This window comes from Acromyrmex echinatior, chromosome 6 (genome assembly GCF_024713525.1).
Source record: "Acromyrmex echinatior isolate Ae372 chromosome 6, ASM2471352v2, whole genome shotgun sequence".
Classification (NCBI taxonomy): domain Eukaryota; kingdom Metazoa; phylum Arthropoda; class Insecta; order Hymenoptera; family Formicidae; genus Acromyrmex; species Acromyrmex echinatior.
In genome coordinates, this window is record NC_141857.1 from 7,950,406 (window position 1) to 7,975,021 (window position 24,616).

Genomic DNA, 24,616 nt, shown 5'->3' on the forward strand with positions numbered 1-24,616 from the left:
AATTGGACGATTGTTGATGAAAATACATATTGCGGCAGGATGGATACTGGATGATAAATAAGAGTTAAAATATATGGATAATATATATTAATTCTAAACTAAACGAAAATGAAAAATTAACTTAAAATTAAAATATAGCAAGATAAAATCACTAGATGTGAATTAGACACTAATTCTCACTTTTAAATTTAAATAATTATAGTATTTTTCATTAAATGATACTCGTACGTATCACAAGATTCTTTAGCATTTGTTTTATCTCTTTCAAGTGTCAATTGAATTTAATTTATTAGGAACAGCGCTACACATTTTATTAATGTCATTAACTAATTAAATGTGTGAGGTTAACTAATGTATGTATTTTTAAAAATTCTTTCAAAGTGTAATATCATAAGAATTGCTTTATGGCTTTTATAGGTTGTAAATAGCATTAGATTTCAAAAAATCAACGTTATGCTCAGTCGAGATTAAATGTGACGGATGTTGTATTTAATCACTAAGTTATAATGATAATTTTATTGCGTTAAATTTATTATAAAAATGTTTATAAAAACTTGTCAAATCTTACAAATGATCTTACTATTCATAACAACTGTTTTTTATTGCTAAACGTTTAATTTTCATAATTTTTTTTAAATTATCATTGATTTTTAATTGTCACTAATTTTAAATAAACTTGAATGTGTTAAAATTACATCATTATCCACAATTAGAACTAGATGTGAATCATCCATTATAATTTCATTATATACATATTACGATATACATGCGCAAATCATTTTTATTATTCTTATGGGATGTAATCATCAAAAAGCATAAATTAAGCATTTGGTGAATTGATCCGCAATTAATACATAGAGTCTAATTGTCGATAATTGTCATTAGTTTATTTAATTCAAATTAAAACATATAAAATGGCAATGAAATGAAATTAAATCATCCATAATCTTTATGATCAATCTTTATGACTATTAAATATTTTATTAATTGTTTGATATTGTTCTGGATAAAAAAAAAAGTACGAATTTTTTTTTTAAAGAGTTATTCACAACTAGTGGTTTTACCTAATACGGATGCACAATTAACTTGAAGAAGAATGAGCAAGAAAATCAACATACGCTTTTTCATTTATTTCCTTTTTATTATAAAATATATTAATGTACGTAACATTTACAGCAGATGAATACATATAATGGTATGTACATAATTGTCGTTTACATAAGGAAACGGTCATGGACAAGAGGAGCAGTTCAATAATAATATATTCTATATTGTAAATTACATACTGCACGAGCTTTCGCAGTTTTACTTACGAAAATGAAAACTTTCAGATTAACCTTTGTTAATTGTGTGTCGGATATCAAACACCATTTATTTATTTTTACGTTGAATGCGTATGTGCATACTTTTTTCAATCGAGCTCTAACTAAACACACGCTCGTCACGCTTCTTTATTTTTCACGCGTATGTACACACACGGGCACACAGAACACAACGCACATGCATACAGACTTCAAAGTACTTTATACATGTACAACTTCGCTGCGATTCGATCGATGAGGTTTAATTAATGTATTTTTTCTAAATAAGTGAATTTTATTTGGTGTTGCTACGTATCATAAAAGTTGCACGCAAACTTTATTTGTCAAAGTTAAAATTATGAAGTTTTATCAGGAATATACTGAATTTTTTTTCATGTTCTTTCTCTCCTCCTCAGTAAAGGCATTATGCATTCTGCTTCAACGAATATATTCCATTCTTCTTGTTCTCGGAAAAAAAAAACTATAGTTGAAGGAAATGAAACGTCGTAGAATTAATATTAATGTGTGCTTAATAATTGTATCAGGAAATGTATCCTTTAAATAAATGTCACCCTGAAGATCCTCTTTTTGGCATGTCTGCTTAATATGCTGCCATCAGCAAATTATTGTTATTACTCGTACATTCCAGCAGCTAGAACACGCGCATTTAATATACATTAACGACTACCTTAGCCATTATGATGCTGGAACGTATTGGTTGTGACGATACGACAGGAGGTCGCGATGTGAAGCACGTTACATAAAATAATGATAGGAAATTAATACGTGTCATGAAATATTGGAACAAAGATGTACACATTTTGATATGCCAACATTATGTATTTCATTATTACATACGTAATATTGAACTTAAAGTAAACATATTGTTTATTATTCTAAATGGAAAATTTATTCATCCGCATATATGCTCATTTAATCCTTTGTTTGGCAAACTCTCGACTAATCGGATGTACACGACGATACCGATATCATGTGTTATTATTTTGTGCAACGTGTTTCTTCGTAAATATCATAAAACGTTTTACTACGCTTGTTTATTGACAATACGCTTTTGTACAAAACGATAGATGATAATAGTGATGATCTCTTTGAAAATTCGTATTTATATTCGTATTTTTATGATGTACCGATTGGGTGGTCCTTAATTTCCATATGAATTTGCAATAGATGATAATACGTCAATACAATTAGTATTCGGAACACTGATCTTGTGGTAGAAAATGAGAGCGAAGAAGGTCGAGAATGCAAAATGTACATACAACGACATTTGGGAAGAACGATAGATTACGCTGTCATAATTTGCATAACCGTCGATTTCATGTACACGTCGCTCGGATATATCGATCGTCACTCAGCAGATTTAGTAGACAGAGGAAACAGAGAAAAACGACCCTTGAGAAATCTTATCCTCGTTCTCTTCTCGTTCAATAGCTCTCCGACGCATCCAATATCTCATATTTTTCAGCACTTCCGAGCTGTCGAAATTATTACGGCCGTAATATAACACCGACTGACAATTGCCTTCCTGTGACGCTGCGAGAAAATAAATAAACAATTAAGGACGCAGCGGATAAGTATCGATTGATTAATCGACACCTCATTGCCGATAATAATAATCGTTTTACGAAGCTACCGGCAATTCGACAGGATTAATCACAATCTCTCCCTGATCATTCAATCCTCGGGAAATACCGTCAAACAGTATCCCTCATTATTGGATCGTGCATTGAAAGTGTCAAATTAACGGGAAAGCTTTACGCTGTTCGATCACAGGCAGAAGCTAATCAAAGAGCTCGTTGCTCTTCACAAAGACGAATTAGCGTGGCTCTTTCTATCTTGTTGCCGACTGTTCGAGTTGTGACTATTCTGCGGATCAGCGATGAGACAATTGAAGAATTGAAATTAGATTATATAGTAATCAATATGGAATCTTATGGTTGTCAAATACTACACGTGATATTGTATAATAGAACAATCTAAGATACAAACATTCTGTAATAAAACATTTTTATAAGTACTCAATCGTATAGGAGGTTTAAATAATTCTTCAAACTCAATTCCTATATTTTTTCAAAAAATATTAATAATTTTATATAATTTTAATAATAATTTTCCTATTTTTTAATGCACTTTAATCAGTTATAGTATAATATTGCTGGATGTAAATTTTTATACTTTTTATTTTTCCTTGAAGCTCTCAATAAGTTCTGAGAAAATTGGAATAAAACAAAATCGAATGTATTTGCAATATTTACTATTTTTTTTCTTTTAGAAAATATATGTTTTGCTATTTTTGTTTTTTTTTAAGAATATATATCAGCTTTTTCGTGGTTGATTTTATTCATTCGCGTTGACATCGCATACATTTTGAAGATTTAGAAATTCTTGTCCTTCCATTTTGTATAATATTTCGTCATACATATAATATATACATTCACTGTTATATTGGTTTTATGAATATTTCATTATGTAGAGAAGAGAAAGAAAATAGATCGAATCTTCTTGGTAAGATGCCAAAAAGTAATAGAATATTTCTACTGTAGAATCAATTAAAATAGAAACGGAAATACAAAGTAAAATAAATATACATAAATAGATTCTTCTATTTCTTCGAAAGTTTACTGATTCGAACATTCTTTGGGTTTTTAATATAAATACATTGCGTTTTTATTTTTTATAAACTATCATAATACATCAATTTATATATGAGACTGCTTTGAAAGAAATATATTTCTCCGAAATTAACCGATATTATGACTTGAATATCTTTTCGATTCAATTTAGGACATTGAAAGGCTTTTCTAAAGAACTGCACGGCGAAACAAAAATCGCAGAAAACCGTAATCGTCACGATAAAGGACGTCTCGATTGCTTCGAAAAACCGTTCTAAACTGTTGTTTCGCGACCACAAGACTCATAACGGAAACTTTGGGAACAGTGGGGACATCGAAATCGTTTAAGTTCGTTGGCGAACTTTCTTTTCTACGATAGAAATTGACATTTTCCGGTATATTGTCGTGCGAACTACCTGTAATCGCATTAATCAGGTCTTAACTTTCTTTCATTTCTTTCACAGTTCTCTCTCTCTCTCTCTCTCTCTCTCTCTCTCCCCCCTCTCCCTCCCTCTCTCTCTCTCTCTTTCTTCTCTCTCTCACGTGATTATATTTTATATTAAAATATAATTTTGTTATTTCACTGAAAATAAATTTTATTGGAAAATTGATACGACGGTCTCATTACCATATGCTTATATACGATGCATATATTGTTGCAAATAAAATTATGCTACTGCGTCAGTGTGCACCATTTATCTCACTACATCATTCTGCAGCTTTTGATGTCTCATCAAAAACGTTTTCACGTTATTATTTTAACAAACAGATTATAATTATGCATAAAAATTATTTATAACCATATTTTCCTTAAATGTATTTTGCATTGTAATATATTACAAATAAAAAAACTGTTGCTAACAGCGAACCTAAAATACATAGATGTGACGCGCATAGCGATATTTACAATATTTTTCTAAAATATCGTGAAAAATTATTTTCAAAAAACAATTATATATATGTATTTCAATTTTTTATGTTTTACTTTCTGGCTGTTTTTTTTTTCATTCTAATTTTTGCTTTTACCTTTTTCGATTTTATTGTGTTTTGAATTGTAATAAAGTTATTCTCCAAAAATAAGAGATACATATTACTTTTATTTAAAAAATTTCCACATATTCCTCATTTTTGTGGAAAACAATACAATTAAAGCTTATTAAAATCGGAGAAGGACACCTTCAGTGTTTCCTTGTTAGAAAAATCGTAAAATTAGAGCTGAGGATATGTATTAAAAATATTATCTAGATTATAGAGATTAATTTCCTCTTATTATTTCGACAGCATTTACTCAAAATAGTAATCAATGTTGTTTCAAAGAAATCCTTCAATCCTTTAAGGTACGATTGAGCATTTATAAAAAAATTATCTTTTATTTTTATGCACACTGTTAATCAGTAGTACGTAAAACTCATTAAGATTGGATAAAAGGAAAGAGTTGAATATATTGCCTCGGTCTGGTTATCGTTTGCATTTCTGCAAAAACGAATAAATGTACATGTATATCGAGCGTAAAGTTCTTGCTAATATCTTAAGTGAAATGTAGTCTATCGTTTTCACTTCTTGCCTCTTGCCCGAGAAACCGAATTATAGAGGGTGGAAACAGTCGTGGCGAAATTAAGATTAAGCAGAAGAACGGAGAGAGAAATAAACTGACGCAGGAATTTGCTCGTAGTCCTTATAGAGACTCTTCCCTAAGGACAGCTAAGCAAGCAAGTAACTAGTTGCAGACACGGTACGTTTATAGAGACAGCAAAATGGCTCTGGCCAGCTCTGTACGATAAGTGCTCATGGAATCGAGCGAGCGAAAACACACAAGGACTTGCTTGGTTCGTCGAGACATTCCTCGTGCTCTTGAATCGTTCCCTTTCGCCACGATCTACCGTATCTCTCTCGCTGGTGAACCGATAGCTCAATTAGTCACGAGAACTCGCTCGCTTTTCCGGCTATCTCTTTTCCCCACCTTCGACGGTTGGTGGTGTCGGCTGGTCATGAGAGAAATGGCCGGGGCGAGTCCTTAGGTTTAGGAAGGAAGGGCGGAAGTCGATAAGAGGCAAAGTGGAATCGGGGAAAGCGGCGTTGTGGAAGCGCGTAAGCGAAAGATGGAAGAGGGAAAGATCGGTGAGGAGGTAAGGACGACGAGCTAGGAAAAAGAACGGAACGAATGAGGGACGGGATGTGTTGGAGAATGCGCACGCGAACGGGAGAGGTTTTACCGCGAAAGTTTCTCGAGGGAACGAACAGAACGTCCGTTCTACCAGCGCGAACGAGGAAACCAACCCCATCGATCGATAGATCCGGAACCGGCGCGGCGAGGCGGCTCGTTTCCTTCACCTTCTCCTTTTTCTCTCCTTCTCTCTTTCTCTCTTTTTACTAAGTCCCGCTCAGGGGACTGTACTTCTCGGTGGAAGCCTAAAGTTGCAGCTTTAGAGGGAAGAACACGGTGTAGTAGATCTAGTAGTACTGTGAGCGAATCACGAGTTAACGAGTGAATCGAGTTAGAGGTTTGAGATGCGGAAGTTGCTGAAAGTCTTATTGGAAAATAAGAAGATACGACTACGACGCATGTTGTTGAGTATCGGGAGAAAAGTTTCAGAGGAAGCTAATTAAACCAGCTATCTCAAATATGTGTGTATGTAATAAAAAAGATTGTAATGTGCACGAGACATGATATTTAAATCGGAACTTTCTACTTTGTGAGCACATTCTCGATCCAGCGGAAACGATTGACGCGTTCATCGGAATTCGTAGATTTCGGTAACGCTATGTGGGCTCGCGCATTGACAAGCACTAAATCCAGATTGAAGTACACGAAGTAGATAACGCAAAAAGCTTTCAGTAGTTTTATGACACCTACAGTAGAGTATCGCGCAATTTGCGATCGCGAAAGCCATGCCGATGCGCGCGACGTGACTTCGTTTCGCGTCAATAATGGGTAATCGAGATATTCGGAATTCCCGACGATTTCCATGGTCAGAATATTTGAATGCACGGAGAGAAGGGGAGAGAAGGAGAGAACGGTAACCATATCACCGTTGGTTCTTTTATTCGCGATGAAACGATTTGTATCAGACGCACGACAGTGGAGGAACCACGGCGAGAGTCCGTTTATTTCATGCGCCACAATAGGAGCGCACGCATACGCGTGCGGAAAAAAATGGCGATTAATGCAAGAAATAAGCGGTGCGTGGAGAACCCGCGCGAACGGAACATGCTCCGGCGTGTTTGCTCAGCTCGGATTTTTATCCGGCCAATAGCGATGCCTTCACCGAATAACGCGCGGCCATCGTTTGTGCGCGCCGTTCCATCAGCACGTGAAATTCAACCGCGCCCGCAATTGCGAATTTCACCGGGGCTAACACATACACACCTTGCTTACATACGCGCTCTGAATATTACGTTTTTTTTTTTTATATCGCGCATGCAGGTACGGCCGCGGGCTGTTTTTTACCTGGGAGGTACCACCCTGTACGGGGGTGGCTCGATATTCGCGAGAACGAGCACCGCGAGACAGCGAGATTTTGCGGCAAATTGCAAGGTCGTTTTGCTTGACAAAAAAGTACGAAGGCATCAATTCGCGCTCGCGAATTTTTTTAAACTGATGAGAAATAAAAATAAAGAGGACTTTTAGCGCGTCGTTCTCGTAAACGTCGCGGTTTGCAGTTGAAAGTTTAAACGAGACTATCAAATATTCGACAAAAAAAAAAAATATTTCTCTTTAGCCAACTCGACCTTCTGATTCCTCCGTTTGGAAAAAAGAGAGCGAAGTGAAAGACCGGCGCGGACAGTTTTAGATAGGAGCCACGATACAAATAAACTACTACCCGCATCAACCCCAGAACTCTGATCTTCTCTCTGATCCTTTTATCTTTTAATTACGCGGATTTCGCCACCCGTTTAATTCTCAATCCGCTTTTCCGACTTGAACCCAGTTTTCTCAACGCTTCCGCGATTCTCAATATGGACAACAATCGCTTGCCGTTTGATAAAATAGTGCCGACGGATCTTTTGAGGAATATAACAATTTTCTATTATTTAAAAAACAGTTATCCCAGAAAGAGATTATCTCGTAAAAAGTTGGAAGACGAAAAATTCCAGACGAAGAGATAATATATCCTAGAAATAAAATCTGGAATCGTAGATCCAAATAAATTTTAAGAGAACGCTAAACCGACACTCACGGTTGAGCCAACGCATTACTTCCACGAAGGAAATAGCGTCTTGAGGGGAGAATCCGAGAGACGAGGATAAATAAGAGGAACGTGCAAATCTCTGGAGAGTCGAAACGTTCTGCGCGTCTTCGCGATCGATATATCCGAAAGGCTTTCGGACCGTGGGAAACACAGTGATTCCCAGTCCTCGACGAGGACCGAGGAGAGGGCAGAGCGTGCAGCAGCTCTCCTGGATATCGTGATCGTTACAGCGCATCTGAATGCGGACTCTCTCGATACGGGACGAGAGAGGAGAGGAGAGGAAAGGAGTGTCCATCTCCCCGTCTCCCGCGTCCTTTCCAGTCACCGTGTGTATTCGCCCGGCAAGCAGAACGGGCGAGCCCGTCTCTCCGTGCGAATTGAAAGTGCTGAAAGTCCCGTCGAGGCGAATTGCCAATTGCTTCGTCGCTCTCAGCCGGGGGCTTACTACGGCACGAAATTGGAAATACCGTGGCGCGGCTTTCTCCAACCGTCTGCCGAGATCGGCGAAACCGGCGAGACAGGAGTCAGGACTATGGGATTCACTCCGGCGTGTATATACATACGTACATATGCAGGTTGCGAGCTATGTACAAAGACTTGTGCAGGATTTGTTTCGATGGAGATAGAAAGGGTGGTAGATACGCGTTAACCTGTCAAAAGTTTAATCAATCTCCCGGAAATCTCCCGGATCTCTTGCGGACGTGATTTCGAAATCTCACGGATTGTTCGCAAGGAAATATATCAGTTGTGTTGGTCAGGGGATCATAGAGAGTGCCTCGAACTTTACGAATCTCGCTGAATCTCGTCGAAGATAGCATCTCTGAGTTTCGATCGCTACGTCATATCATCGTGACGAACTAAAGATTAATATCCTTTCGAGCTATCGACTCGTATCTATCCCGTTAATTTCACTTCAATTATTAATCGTTCTGTCTGTCGAACGCTACGAGATCACAATGCTCATTTATAATGTCCGTCTCGCTGATCCGTATTGTGAGTCAACGTCAATATTAACGGGGGGTTATTCGCGCACGCAGGGAATGCGTTTATGTTGAACCACGCGTTAAATCATCGCAAAATATGCGGAAAAATTCGCACTCACGCCCTGCTTGAAAAATACAAACATACATATGTACATGCACGCGCGCGCAACGAGAACGCGGTTTCATGCATGCCGCGATGCGCGGAATTCGCACGCGGTATTTGTACGCGCGATGATGACACATACTCGTGCACGCAACAGGCACGCGTGATCAACAGACCGTGACGATGGAGAGGGTGGTCGTCTTCGGCGAGGCGTAGGCGTGTATCGACTGGGAGTACCTCGATTGTCAAATGCGCAGGGGATCCGTGTGCGGATTCGCGTCGGGCTTGTGTCGCGCCGCGCAGAAGCTCAGGCCGAAGCACAGCATCAGCAACGCCACCGAACCGACCAGCAAGTGACTCGACCAGGACACCGAGCACTTCCCTGAAACAGATGGCATCCGTCCGTCATCGACTCGTCTCGGTGATCTCCTCCTGGCGAAACCTCGACACCGATCCGTAGCTACCCACGGGAATTTCTCCGAGAATACCTTAGTCGGCCTTAATCGTCGTGCCGAGGTTCAATGTAATCGTCGCTTGTAATGCCTCAATCAGCGCACTAAGATAGACTAAATTGAAACGGACAGATTCGTTTTATGGCGTAGACCATATTATCAGGAATTAAGGAGATAATTGTCTCATCTAAGAAAATATCTTTTAAAATATTACTATTAGAGAGATAAAAGATTGCTTTTTAATGACGCGACAGCTCTAAGTAAAAAACATTACGATATTGTTATGATCAATTTTAATCCCCTGCCGGGAACATGGAGTCTTAAAGGCACCATCGATATTTCGATTGTTAATTCTGATAGACAGACTTAAATCTGTACAAAATAAGAAAATGTCCAATTCATATGACAGTAAAAAAATGTTGTTAGCTCTCCGCGAACCAGGTGAAAAATCAACACATAGATCATATATGAATATATCTTATACTCCGCTAGACTTCATCATAAATATCTATCATAAATATACTAATTTAGTACGATTGGTAATAACTTTTCAATTGCATGAAACCGATGATATGCGCGCGATATTTTCTAAAAAGCTACAGAAATTCATCTCGCTGGAATATGTCATCACCCCACTTGGTTCTCGGAGGGTTAAAGCTTTAACAAGTACAATATACCAGAATTTTTTCAGATTTTTATATAATCCGGAACAAAAATTTTACTCGTGTTTCTCAAAGGTCCCTACGATGATGGAAGAGTTAAAACTCCATATTGTCGGCAAAGAATTAAATATTATATTATTAATTTTGTCAATTTTATATAATAGCTTATCTTGATACTAGTATAAATAAATGTTTTCGATAGAAATAAACAGAGCGAAATATTCTATTTTAAACCCGACGATAATATAATGACATAAATGAACGTAATAATAAGTATAACCGATATTGTGATGTAAATAGAATACCTATAAATCTAATTTGACGTTAAAACAATAGAAATGTTATTTGCGATTGTGTTATAATTGGGAATATATCGATGGTAATAATCGGTTCGAACAATTTTAGATAATTGGAACATACTGGTGCTTCTATCAAAATTTATAAATAAGTTTAATTTTCAACTTGCAAGAGATGTCGTTTAACTAACGATACTCTATTGGAAATATATGTGATTCGGTCGTCATCGCTGTGACGTTGGTTTTGACGTCGGTTTGACCTACCAATCCGAATCTATTTCTAGCATTCACCTGGGATTACTTGTCACCTGTACACCGAATAGCACGGATTATGCTGGATATTCGATAACTCTTCAAAATTCTATCAAAAAAATGTACAATCGCGCCCACATTCAAAACATACCGAAATTGATTAATTTTATCAAAAGTTTCCTTTGTCGAATTGCAAAATTGCTTTATTCATACATTATAACTCAAAAAAAGTTGAGACATCTTGATGGAATCTTCACGTTATGCAAGAAAAAATTTAAGATTATCTTAATGCGACAATTTCTATTTGACGCAGCAGTATGAAATAAATAAACGAATATTTTCTTCGGATTCTATCGTGCGGTTAAACCGGATGCGGATTTATCAGAGATGATCCTCCATACGAAATACAACGTATACATCCGCATTCATGGAGAATCAATAACGAAATTATCTCTCGAATATTGAAAGGAAAATCAACGGATCGCCGAAGTCGAGCCGCATCGTTACGTGTCGCGTTGGGAAATTACGAGGAAATCGGAAACTACATCTGAGAGCAGCGAGAAAGTAAAGTTACACGCAAGAGCCGTAAGTCTCGATTGATTTACGTTAAGTCTCAAGAAATGACTGTAAATCGTTGAGTGTTCGATAAAACGCTCCGGGAACTCGCCTGCGAAAATGCAGAAAGTTCCATTACTGATTCCAGTCCATCGTCGCCGTCGTCATCATCGCCGTCGTTACTTGGTAGTTACGTCTTAAGAGTGATTACGTACAGACACACACATCCGCAGATTTCACCACGTCGCGTCGCATTGGAACGGCAATTTCTCGCTGAAGACGTCATTAAACTAGGAAACGAGCGACTAAAGCACGCGCGCGCGCGAGTCTGTCGAGCACGTTAATTAGTTATCAAATTAAATCAATAAACTCGTGCGCCACATTCCGCCAAAATTAAGTTCCGGCACCATTCCACGCGGTTTGCATCCCGCGATACCTGCAGACTCGAAAACGATGTTCCGAGGACGAGGGTACTCACCGAGATTGTAAACGTTGGCTCCCTTCCCACAGGATTCGCGTACCTCCCGATTATCCCAGCCTATCGGATACATGACCAGGCCGCCGCATATCATCGTGGCTGTAACAAGTAAATGAAAACGGCTTGTCAATTTTAAATTGACCCGCTTGAATTTGTACCGTAAGAAATTTCTCTCGTAAACTTGCGAAAGTGTTGGAAATTTTGATCCAACAAAAATGTGCAAAAATTTGCAAATATGGTAAAATCACACACATATATATATATATATAGTAAAACATTATATAGTTTTACAAATTTACTGCACATTTTTGTTGTAAGGGTACTGTAAATTTACAAACATTTCTAACAGTGTAGCTGCCGTTGAAAAGTATCGATTAATTTCTCATCTGTTTACTCTTTTGTAGTACTGATAATATTGTTAAGATGTGTGTGTTTAATAAATTTCTTCCCCTTGAAAATATTACTTATAAAGATGAATAATTAGAGATTAGATTGCGAAATTGCTTTCCTTGCAAAATATGAATATTTTAGCGAAAAAAGCTGCATTGCTCACGCGAAATTTGTAATTTTAACGTAATGTTACGTAATCAAATGCTTTTCTACTGAAAAAAAAAATAGTATTATGACATTCCCGGCTTCATCCTGCATCGATCATGTCTGTGACTCAGTCATTTTTCGAAAGTAATCCTTGAACGTAGAAAAGGATCGAAAACAACGAGCTAACTTGAAGCGCGTAAATGGAATATGTCAATGTTAGAAGAAGAATGACATCGCTTGATATCTATTTTATTTGGGGACAGTTCATTATTTCGCTGTGAAATGCGAGTCTCTCGCAGCTCCATTGCTTTCGCATCAATTTGAAACGCAGCAGGGATGGGTTGTCATTTTCGAAGGTGCATTATTTTTCTTTCATGCTCAATAAAAGGATTTCGAAGCTTATTTTATCGTACATAATTTAATGAAATGCGAAAAATATTTTTCTTTCATAAATGATAACAGTAACGGAACATTGATGGTAACATTGGATGGACGCACATAATGTAACAGCGAAATTTAATTACAAGTTGGGAGAAATATAATACACTCACCAGCGAGCAATTGTAAGGAACCAAGAATCCTCGTGTGCTTTGGCGTTTTGAGAATATGCGGGAGGAACGACGATGCCGCTGCCAAAAGTGTCAGGGCGCCGATCACGGCAATCGCGACGCCGATACCCATCGTGACTGTGCTCGCCTGCCACCAAGCACTCGGTATGTCCCAAAAACTGCAACGAAACATCGCTTATTTATAAAAAAAAAATCTCTTCAATAATTTAAATTAAAAAACCTTTTCCATATCTTTATCTCTAAAAAGAATGTTTATATACAGTCAGTGGCAACAAGAATATTATTTAATGATTCTTTGAAAGAAATCGAATATATTAAATATTATGATTATTGGTGGAAAAATGTTTTATTTGTTAATTGTGTAATAGATTCAAATAATATCAAAGTTTCAATTAGTTCACAATGTGTTTACCACGAATTTAATGAAATAAACTTTATTCGGTATTTATATATTTATCTTTCTACATTAATCAATAACGTGCGCGGTGCATATGACAAAATTAGCGCGAATTTATCGAGCCAATGCCTCAAGCAAAACGAGGGAGTAAATTTATTTTCATATAATTACATCCTGATGCAATAATGCAATAATATTATAGAAACTAACTCATATGTAAAATCATTCGGCTATTGCATTTCGATATACAATCAAAATTTTCACAGCGAAATTAAGCAAAATTAAGTTAAATTATGTGATGGATTTGCAGAATTTTCTGGTATTTTGAACAAAAATTGATAATTTACATTATGTAATTTACATAGTTTTTCAGCTGATATCTTTATGTTGGACTCGCAACTTGAATCTCTCAAGTGCACAAAATATGCTATAATTTATCAATAAAAAATATTATAAAGCAGAAACAAACACAAACAAACGTTCTATAGAAATTTAGAAAAATATAACGTTGAATGTTATTTCAAATAAAGAATCGGCTCTCTGGTGAAACTGCCGATGCCGAAAAACGAAAGGGTGATGCGAAAGGATATAGAAACGAACAAAACTATGCGGAATATTTTTCGTTCTATGCAAATATTATTTGTGAGAGATATCGTCGCGTAAAATATTGTATTATCTGTTTTTAACTTCCCAAAGTTTTGATCTGTTAATCATATGACTAAACACGATATTTTTCGGGATGGTGTTTCGACGTAAAACATTGTATATTGTTCCGTCTTTTATTTCGCAAAAAAAAAAAACAAATTATTAATCGTAGCGAGCGAAATTGAAGCCACTCGTATTTCTTACATTTTCGTAACTTTTCCCTCGACCTACTATTTATTTCAGGCGTTGCTAACTCGTATAGCTTTCTGTGTCAGCTAACTTTGAATAAATCCAATTCTCGAAATATTTTGTGCATATTTATTGAAATGCCATTGCAATAACTGTACTACTAAAAGAATATTTAATAGTATAATAATGACATAAAAGATAACTTTGAATATTTTTTATGAAATTATTTTATAAAGTTTGTGTGCCGTGAAACTAATGAATAAATTGCCGAATTGATTACATGCCGAAAGGTAACGTTAATACAATTATCGAAACGTCTCGATTTGCAGAGGCCAACTATTAGCACTTATCGTGCTTGTATTGCTTGCATTAGAGGGTGGAAGAGAAGGGAGAAACACATTTCGCGTGTGTACGATTATGCTATCGTGCACATTTTGGCCAATCGGGAAATTGCTTGTGGTACAACCGACACTTTCGAGAATCAGATATTGAAACAGCTATAATGCGTATCCGGTGAGTTTACATTGCGATGCTGCGGATGCAAAAAAAGTTGTTAACGCATCACGAAATCAACGTAATAATAATAATAATAATAATAATAACAGCAATAATACTAGTAATAATAATAACAATGTAAGATGCATTTTGCAATGTCAAAAATGCCAACATTAAACTCACAGCAGATCTAATCATTAAGATTAAATTTCCTTGAAAAATTTATCAGCATCACTACCTAATATCGATAGTGGATCCGACGAGTGAATCTTTATTTGGCCGAGTCTATATGACAGATGAAAAAGGAAACGTGAAGCAGTTTCATAGGATGATAATACTGACACCATCCGACCTACATACGAATTTACGAAAATTAAATCAGAGGTACATACGCGAGATACATATTTTTATATTCCTTTTCGAAGCGAGATCTCGTTAGAAAGAGTATAAGAATTAAATCTGCGGATGACTCAATGTCGACACGCTCGTCTTTGCCACATTCTATTCTTAATGAAAAGTACACGTTTTTTTTTTACAAAAAAAAACCTCCCAAAGATAGAAATATTAAGGCAATAATTCCATTTTAACTACATTATAATAATAGTCATATACCTTAATTAACGTGATATTAATGTCGAAATCCGCTTGTTTTAAAACTGATTCGAGAATAAAGCGCATTAGAGAAAATCAAGTTCCATGTCTGTTGACTAGCGTTTTGAAAAATGTATAATAGTGATACGCGCATTACTTTATTTTTTGTCTTTTCCGCTATTGTATGTGCTCTCGTGAAGTAAGGACACACGCAATTGTCAGAACAATTTCCACACAATTCTATACCGCTACTGACGTCATCAATACATGTATAGCTAAATCGATCATATTGTCCGTTATAACTGTAACAAACTAACAACTCATGTAGTGCAAAACGCTGTAATTCTCTTAACTGTCAGGTAAAGCTCATCAAGCGGCATTAAATTAAACCTCAGATATATTACGATTTCTACGACTATCCGCGAAATACGTTACAGATTACGAGCGCATCAGCGATGTACGAGGACGGAGTGTTAGATCAATCAACGAGTGCGCAAATAACAAAAAAGAAGAGGACTTGCATAATTTGTCATGGGTCGTTGCTTACTTTTACCACATACATACAAACTTCGCATGTACTTTCGATCGCAAATCCTCTTTGCAGTCGATAGCAGATGTACCGTAATTCGAATTTTTGTAATTGGAATAGACTTTAATTTTTGTTTTTAACATTTTCATCGATTTTACAGAGCGAATACAGGGATCTTTTATATAGTTGTGGAAAAATATAATCAGTAGAAAAACACATGATTTGCAAATACCTTTATATTTTGCACTCAAAATACAATTAAATCCGATTAATCACGCGCATTTTGCATACCGTTATTGCGACTATCGTTATTATGGTCATTATCGGTGTTATCACGTAAACAAATGTATATCGATTAATTTGGTATATTGATATTAACGATGTTAACATTATTAAGATCATCAAAATTTATTTTTATGCACGCTTAATGAATGCAAATTTATTTTAATACAAGTTTAATGTAAGTTACGTGTAACTCAAATATATTTTTAATTATATAATATAATTTAGAGTTATTGTTTATACAGGATGTCCGGTAAGTTTTGACAGAACGCTAAACTGAATCGAAAAGTCCTCTACTATTTTGCAATTTTCGCAATAGTTAACGAGATATTATCATAAAATTGTTGATATTATCATAAAATTGAAGCATAAGACAACTTTAAGATTTCTTTGGTATTCTTTATGAAATATCTTAAAGAATTCTTAAAGATATCTTAAAATTGTTTTATACGTCGATTTTAAACATTCTGCTCATTGAATAACTAAAACAAAAGTTGCAAAAATTGCAAATTGGTAGAGGATTTTTGGATTCAGTTTAGTCTCTATCTACATACAAACGCTTTGTCAAAACTTAACAGACACCTATATATTGTTTCCAGTATAAGCTCTGAAAATACATAGAAAATCGAATGGTACTTAACTCATTTTTTTTCACGCTCGGAAGCTTAAGAGGATTGACCGTAAATTAATTTCTACATTCTAACAGGCGAAAAAAAATTTCATTTAGATAAAACCAATAAGATGTAATCGTTCTTTGAGTGTTTTACGTAATACGCCATCTCTCTAAATCTGAATGTGTTTTGCGCAGAAAAAAGAAAAAAATCGTGTCGTTTCTTTCGTACTTGATTCTTCATAATTCCTTTTGTTAACAATAATGCCTCGAGCGATCACGATTTTTACGACCGCGTACGCGACAAAATTGATGTAGTTTGCGAAGAAAGTTTTTATAGCACGACATGTCCATTTTTTTCATGCGATCGCGACATCCTTGCGAAGTATTTTGTAAGAAATTATTCCACAAATTGTACGCTTGAGTCCGACTAAAATTATCCGGATTCTAAACTCAAATTAATCCGTCTGTCGCCAAAACTTCGAATATTACTCCCTCGCGAATGTGTGCAAATTTCTTTTTCCACGCGCACGACATAGTTTGTGTAATTTAAATTTCACGATTCGCGCTGAACGTTCATTTCCAGCAAGCGTTTAATCCTCGGTTGTATTAATTAGTTTACGACGTTACATGTATTATCGTTATTATTATTTATTAATAAAAAGCATCATACGTAAAACACGTATCAATTTTCCTCCATATTCCTATCGCAGGGAACGAATATTTTATTTTATTTCGATAATATAACAATTCGTCCACGCGCTCTGCGATCTCGATCATCCGAATAATATTTTCTTGAATTAGAGATCTCGTTAAAATGAGGTAATTAAAATCGCGCGTGACGAGAGGCGTTCGGCATTCGAAATCCGGAATCGTTCTCGTTTTAGTTAACCGGCTCGTTGGTCCACGAGAATGACTCGAGCAGATTCAGTGAACAACTGTTCCACAGCATTTCGAGCATTTCGAACGCCCTATGAGCAGAGATCTCTTGCTCCTCGAGATCCTTAATCGTAGTTACGTACTTGCACCCATTCACTTTGATATGGGAATAGTGATATAGTGATGCGAGAATGCGTACCTGGAATACCTCGCACACTCGTAAACTATCTCAGGCGTGGCGTTGGGCGCCCTGATTCGCGGGTAGTTGCAACGCCGAAAGGAACTGAAGTACGCGTCGGCCTTCCCCAACAGTCGTCCCTGAAATGCACAAAATCGCGGAAATGCGCTTGTTACTCTATTATCGTTTTTTTTTTTAACGCTAGGCTTTATAATAAAAGCTGTATAAAACACGCCGAAGCTCGCTAATTTCAGTAAAATGGAGATAGGTAAACTTAAAATTACAGGCCGCGCCGCCAATGAAAATACATAGAGCTCATAAATATTAAAGAAATTTGCGGACTTAATTTCATTCCCCTTTTCTAATGTAACTTTCCTGAGTTGTTTGTAGAATGGAAGGTAATAGCAGAAATAAGATGAGGAATATTTGAATAAGTGTAAAGTAGGAATGTCGACGTCATTTGAACGCTGCTGATTCGTGGCACGAAAGATTGTCGCGTCGCGCGAACATGCAACAGCATCCGGGGCAAAAGACTTATACAGACTATTCATTTATATGCGAAGGCGATAGCAAGGGAAATTTTCTCTCCTTTCCTTCCAACAGATTTTACACGGCGCCAAAGAAAATGTCTCGCCGTCCTGTTTGAATGCTTTTGATTGCTTCTCTTAATACGAAAAAAATATAACGTGACCGTCTGGCGGAGAAGTAATAAGCTCGCTTGTCGTTTGCCAAATGCCGTTTTCTTCAAGCATGTTACTGTTTTCACATTTGTTTCCATTAATATACCATAATAAAAGTCTCTGACTAGACGTAAAATTAAACGAAGAGAACTTATTTTATTAAGTTCTTTTTTTTTTTTAAATTAAATTTCTTATTTCCTGCTTACAAATGAATCTAAACGTTTCTAAGAACAAAAAATTTATATAATAATTAATCTAAGAAGAGGATTACAATAATATTTTTATTGAAAAAAGAATTATCTTTTAAAAATTTACTTTTCCATAGTGACAAAATTGGTTCAAGCATAAATCCTAATTAAACAAAGCTCTGAAAAAAATCATGTTAGATACATACAAACGATATATTACTATATGCGAGATACATCATGCAAAATTACGTTCGTATAAAATAAATGCATTCGTATGGAAATTTATGTTAACTCTGATCTATTTAAATTTACTATACTCCGATCTATTCAAATTTATTATATCGTTTGGATCAATGTGATTAAAAATTCTAAAAAAAAAAAAATTTATACAAGAAAAGGATTTTACACTAACAAATGAAGTTATCAAATACGAGAGAAAAACGTTTTTAAATCAAATATTAATATGAAAATTACATTTTGAGTCAAGTAGATCCGAACAAATCAGTAGAGTTAATAATTATATTTATTTACCAGCGTGATGTCATAAAATGTAGCACTTAATTTATACGCTTATAAATCTACATGCTATAAATTCTAAAGAAAGAAGATAAGTTCACATAGACAAAATATACACATGTGTGATTGGTTCTAAAGAGAAGCACCATCTGTTAATTAAACTGATGAAACGCTTTGGCTAACAAGATTCCTCTTGTAACAAGGCTCCCTTTATAGCTCTAGATTCCTTCGGTGATTCGCTATACGGAGAACCGATACGTCATTAATCCTAAACTATACAAACGAGCTCTCAGAAACGAATATCCACGACCAACGGTAACAAGATCTCGGAAAAGTAAACTGTAATTTCTTTCCGCGGAATCTAAAACCGTAAAAAGGTTCGTCAAGTCTATGTTAAGCTTACAAAGTTAGCTGCCTAGAGAAAATGCAAAACAGATTTGAAGCGGGAAAAGTTGCAGTTATCTGACCATGTAATTCTGAAAAGCAGGATTCTCACTTTCGAGAGGCGGCTTCGTTTGCGACGTGACGCGTGGAATACGAACAATTTGATCGCGAGTGAGGCCAAACTACCTTGAATCTGCCAGACAACATCGGCCAGACCAGGTAAAAGCAAGTAGCAGTCACACGAAGTACAAAGTTACCCGACGATATTCGCCTCATCAACTTCTCTCTACCAAGTTATCGGTGCCCAAAGCGTTCTTGTCGCGTTCAAGAATCTTGTACGCGTAACGAACGTCTCAGTAAGTTTCAAGGACCGAAATTTTGCTTCGCGTCACAATCAGGACTTGTTACACTTGTTGACAATGCGTATTGTAGTGCGACGAACTGTAGCTAGAGTGAAATTAATCAATTGTCTGAATTACCCATAGGACTTTTTCATGTTTAAGTGCATTATTGTATCGTTACGTGAATATAATTATTATTATAATTTTCAATATACATTTTTACTAATTTTTTTATTGCCATTCTAGTTACAAATGTCTAAAGAACAACTTAATAACTTCGAATTCTTTATCATATTCGTTAACATGATACATTGATATTTCTTTCGATATTGAGATTTCTTCTTTCGTATATCTTTTACTTTATTACAATATAAATTCCTTTTAGTTCGTTTAACTTTGCTAAACTACTAACTACGTGACAAATATCTGTGTATGGAGACGTTTGCGCTGTAGAACTAATGTTTTAGTTTCGTCGGTTCGTTCGTGGTTTAGAACGAAGAATTCGATTACTATCGCCGTTCTACGATCCATCTTGTCGGATGACTCGAGCTTGTTCGATTTCTCACGTTTTCTTTGCTGTCCTCCTTCCTCTTCTTATTTCTCTAGCTTCTCTGCTTTTCTTATTTCCAAGTTGCTCTTTTCTCTATTTTCCGTTTTTGTATTTCGCTTCTCTGTCGCAAACTCCGCTGCTATTCATCCCTCGTCCGATTTTACATCTTGTGCACGGACGAAAATGAAACGTAAATAGCTAGTAACGTAATCCACGAGTAATGTTGCAATCTTATTTCAACATTAAAGCTCGCGAGTGCAAAAGCGCTTGAAAACGAATATCCTTTAATCCGCGTTTTGTCGAAGGCATGCGCTCGCATTCACGGTTCCCAGCTAATTTATTGAGAAATACATCGATACACGTATAATCGGATTACACTTAACTACGCAGCAGAAATCAAGAATTAATGGGAATGAGAATTGGAGAGCCGTTGCGCCGCTCTCGTTATTCGTAACCCGACCTCAGCAAGTCCTGAAATTCGAGTTCGCGAGTTTCAACCGTCTGATCTTCCAATGAATGGCTCGAGAGTGATAAATGAACTGTCGCTTAAATATACGTGCAAAGCACACGACGTAAGAAATAACGTAAGAAAAACATAGAATTTTCCGTTTAATAAATATATAATATTCTGTTCTCTCCTGAACTATAATTTCAACGTATCTCGATACGTACACTAATTTATCGACGAACTTGACACGCCTTATTGAAATCACGAAACGTTCTTAGTATGCACGTCGTTGAAACTCACGAATTTACCAGTACATTCGTAGCCGAACACGCAAATTTCGTTGATTTTATCACGCCTATTAAATCGCTTTATGATTGTACCAGAGAAATTCTCACAGTCGTCAAAATTGTCGATACGAGACCCTTCGACGATAAGCGAAGAAGCGAAAACGACTTCTTCATATCTTCACGTCATGTTAACGATGCGAAGTCCTTATGGAGATACGGAGATATGTCATGGAAAATGCAAAAAACTACGATCGTGTATGTGAAATTCAGAATGACCCTTCGATGTCACAAAAACGCGAAAAACGATGTCGTACAATTTTATAGTGATGGAACAGAGCAGTGTAGTTAAATTTGTAAGCGTAGGTGAATTTTCATAAATATAATTCTAAAAGTTGCTATACGGAGAGAATTTTTTTTTAGAATTTACTCTGAAAATATGGTAGTCTCCTAGGACAGCATATATTTCAAAAAATTTTACGTAAATTTCTTTCATTCATTAATAAAACTATAATAAAATATGTATAAAATAAGTTTGATTAATTTTACTGCAGTGCATGATAAAAATCTTTAAGACATTGTATTGTACATTAAAAAAAATGATTTCTTTGGATTAATGAAAATTTGAAAATCAGATATTGTACAAAATGAGATATTGAATAATATCTTATTTTGAAAGAAATTTTTATTGATCCAAATTTAAGAAATTTTTTTGAATACGAAGAGCAAAGAAATATTTCTTTGAAATTAAGATTTCGTTTTCAGTATATCACAACTACCGAGACAACTACTATATTTTCAGGATAAATAAAAAAAAATTCTCTCCCTGTAAAAATTTGGTAAAAGCTACCAATCATTTGTTCGCTAATCATGCATATCGGACTATTGCCAGTAGTATATCATCGAGGAACTAATTCAGTTGTTGACCGGTAATAACGCTATTTTATCCCTATCCGATTGGACGAGTTGCTTTCGTATTTATCGATACCCTACTTTATAGCCCCATTAATGTCACACTTTAATGACTATTAAACGTCCAAGAGCACTAATGTATCGCGCGACAGAGAAAAAAAAAGCGATATTGATTTAATGATAAAGATTTAGTGTTAATTTACATGAATCCAAAAAAAAAAAACAAGAAGCAGAAAGAACAGAACCCTCGTGTTTCGCTAATCATCTATGGCTACCTCCTAACTCCTTCAAGATTCCCTCGCGATTAACTTTTATAATCTTTAAACATTGCTCCAACGGCGAGGAGTTGAAGAACTTTTGAAAGCTGCATCCCTACTTTTATAGCTCTTTATAATGACATAAAAGTTTGTAATTAAAAGCGCGTAACGCGATTGCTCACCTGAATCCAGTAAGGCAGATAAAAACCGGAGCACGCAAGAATCGAGGCCACAGTGGACAGAGTAGCCCACAGCACGCACAGCACTGTCATCTCATCGGTTTAGGAGCGATCACCTCTCTCCCTCACGCACTGCAGTTCATCCTCCATCCGTGCATAACTGTAGGGGACCACCCCCCTAAGCGGTGTCAGGATCACGAACTTCGACGCACCCACACGAGAGATCGGGACCTGCATACGATCGTGGACAGCCGATCCCGACAGCCGCTCTCGACAACGTTGACCCTCGTCGCTGTTAAATCCTCTCTTTACGTCATGGCTGGCAAAAGGCGACGATCGATCGTGCGAGTGACATTTATTAGGGTATTGATGTTCCTGTCGCGGCCCGTTTGACACTCGTGGGCAGTTAATTCCAAAATCGATCGATCCTCCTCCTAATCATGGATCAGAACGTGCCTGGAAATGCGTTCTCTTACAGGTTCGAACATCCGATTGCTTTAATTATTCCCTCCCTCTTAATCATTCGGTCTTTGTCGTCGTTTTCCGATGTAACGTCGCCGTCGAGAGGCCAACGGCGAAGCCGTTAATTCAGATTCCACGAGGAATTACTCGACTCGTAAAACGTGACCGAAGTGTCGCTCAGAATATCACTTCTCCGAAATGAGTCACTCGGTTAATTCCGATTCCCGTTTCTGTAACATACATATCTCATGTCGCAAAATTCATGCCGAGTGACGATGAAGCGATTTCCCACTTACACACTGGGAAACCACAAGAAAGTTACCCTTCCAAACGATTGCACAGTTCACTGCCTGCAGTTCCATAGACGAGCCACTCGGTTTGTAAGCCACAACTGTCATTCAGGTTCAAGTTCATTATTCCGCAGAATGCATTAATACCGCCTGTTAATAATCCTCTTTCGATAGATGTCCTAAAGATCGCTTCCCAAAATTACTACGTATTGTCATATGGATCTCTAATTATTCAAAACGTGACATTTATTAGGGAACGGATTTTTACTCAAGAATAAAAATTAATGATGCGCAAGTCGTATCCTCTGTTCTTTTCTGCATCGCGTTGTTAATTTACCAAGAGTCCGTTTTTCATCGAGAATTCACCGATGGACCTAAATTCTTGCCGAGATGGTACTTTGTTCCCCTGCCAGACGCCTCCTCCAAGGTTAATTATAGATGCGACCACCGCTACCCACGCTGCGGTGCTCGTTCTCCACCACGTTCCCGATAAGTGAAGCACGTTCATAAAAAGTATTCGTATCATTCGTATCGTTCGTTTTGGAGTCGGGCGCCCGCGCCGTCACTCTCACGTCACTCTCCGCGGCGCGAAAGATGTCGAGAAAATCGCGAGACAGAGAAATCGCGAATTAGCGGAAAGTTGAAAATTAAGTTTCCCGACCCGGAAGTCGATGGCACTTCTTTCTCAAGCCAACGGAGACGAGACGAGCGATGACGAGAAAAATATAAGCGCGCGCGGATATCGTCGATCCGAAGTTGTCGACGACGATTACGGTGCCGTCGTCGTCGTCGTCGTCGCGCACGGCGCCGCTTCGTGGCTGCGACTGAACGGTTCCGTTCTCCACACTCGGCGTCGTTCCTCTCTCCTACCCACCCGCGTCGGTTCGCGCCGCGCCGCGTCGCGCCGCGTCGCGCCGCGTCGCGTCGCGCCGCGCTGCAACCGCGCCGTGTGGGAGAACCGAGGGTGCCCGACGATGCAGGACGCACCAGCATCCCGCTCTTGGACATCTGGCGAGCACACGCCACGCCGTGCACGCATGGAGAACGGCGACCTCCGATATAGGACATACGCGTTACACGATGCGACAGACGTGTGCGTGCGCAACGTAACACGTGTACGAATCACGCTACCCGTGGACCACGTATGTTAATGAGAGATCAAATAATCGCGGTACATTCATCTCTTCCCCACTTCCACCATCACCCCGTTAAACCCGTTCTTGCTCCAAGTTTCCGACAGGTCTGACATCGGTGAAATTCGATGTAGAACATCGTTGGGAAGTATCATTTCATTATCTGTTTTTCATACATATGAGTTA

At 37.1% G+C, this 24,616-nt stretch overlaps 1 protein-coding gene across 3 annotated transcripts; it reads right to left on the bottom strand.

Moving 5' to 3' along the window:
• Positions 1 to 1,120: 1,120 nt before the first annotated feature.
• On the bottom strand, positions 1,121 to 24,144 carry LOC105145281 (LHFPL tetraspan subfamily member 6 protein). 3 transcript variants are annotated; one of them, XM_011054733.2, is made up of 7 exons: positions 23,304 to 24,144; positions 22,549 to 23,237; positions 17,828 to 17,946; positions 12,994 to 13,169; positions 11,906 to 12,004; positions 9,387 to 9,592; positions 1,121 to 1,953 (listed from the first exon to the last, which is right to left on the bottom strand). In XM_011054733.2, the coding sequence occupies exons 2-6, from the start codon at positions 22,636 to 22,638 to the stop codon at positions 9,456 to 9,458; spliced, it is 621 nt and encodes a 206-aa protein (XP_011053035.1). In that variant the 5' UTR covers positions 22,639 to 23,237; positions 23,304 to 24,144; the 3' UTR covers positions 1,121 to 1,953; positions 9,387 to 9,455. The 3 variants fall into 3 exon arrangements, with proteins under 3 accessions (XP_011053035.1, XP_011053034.1, XP_087262960.1); XM_011054732.2 differs by having other exon boundaries at positions 9,353 to 9,592; positions 22,549 to 24,144; XM_087406834.1 differs by lacking the exon at positions 9,387 to 9,592 and having other exon boundaries at positions 22,549 to 24,144.
• Positions 24,145 to 24,616: the final 472 nt, after the last annotated feature.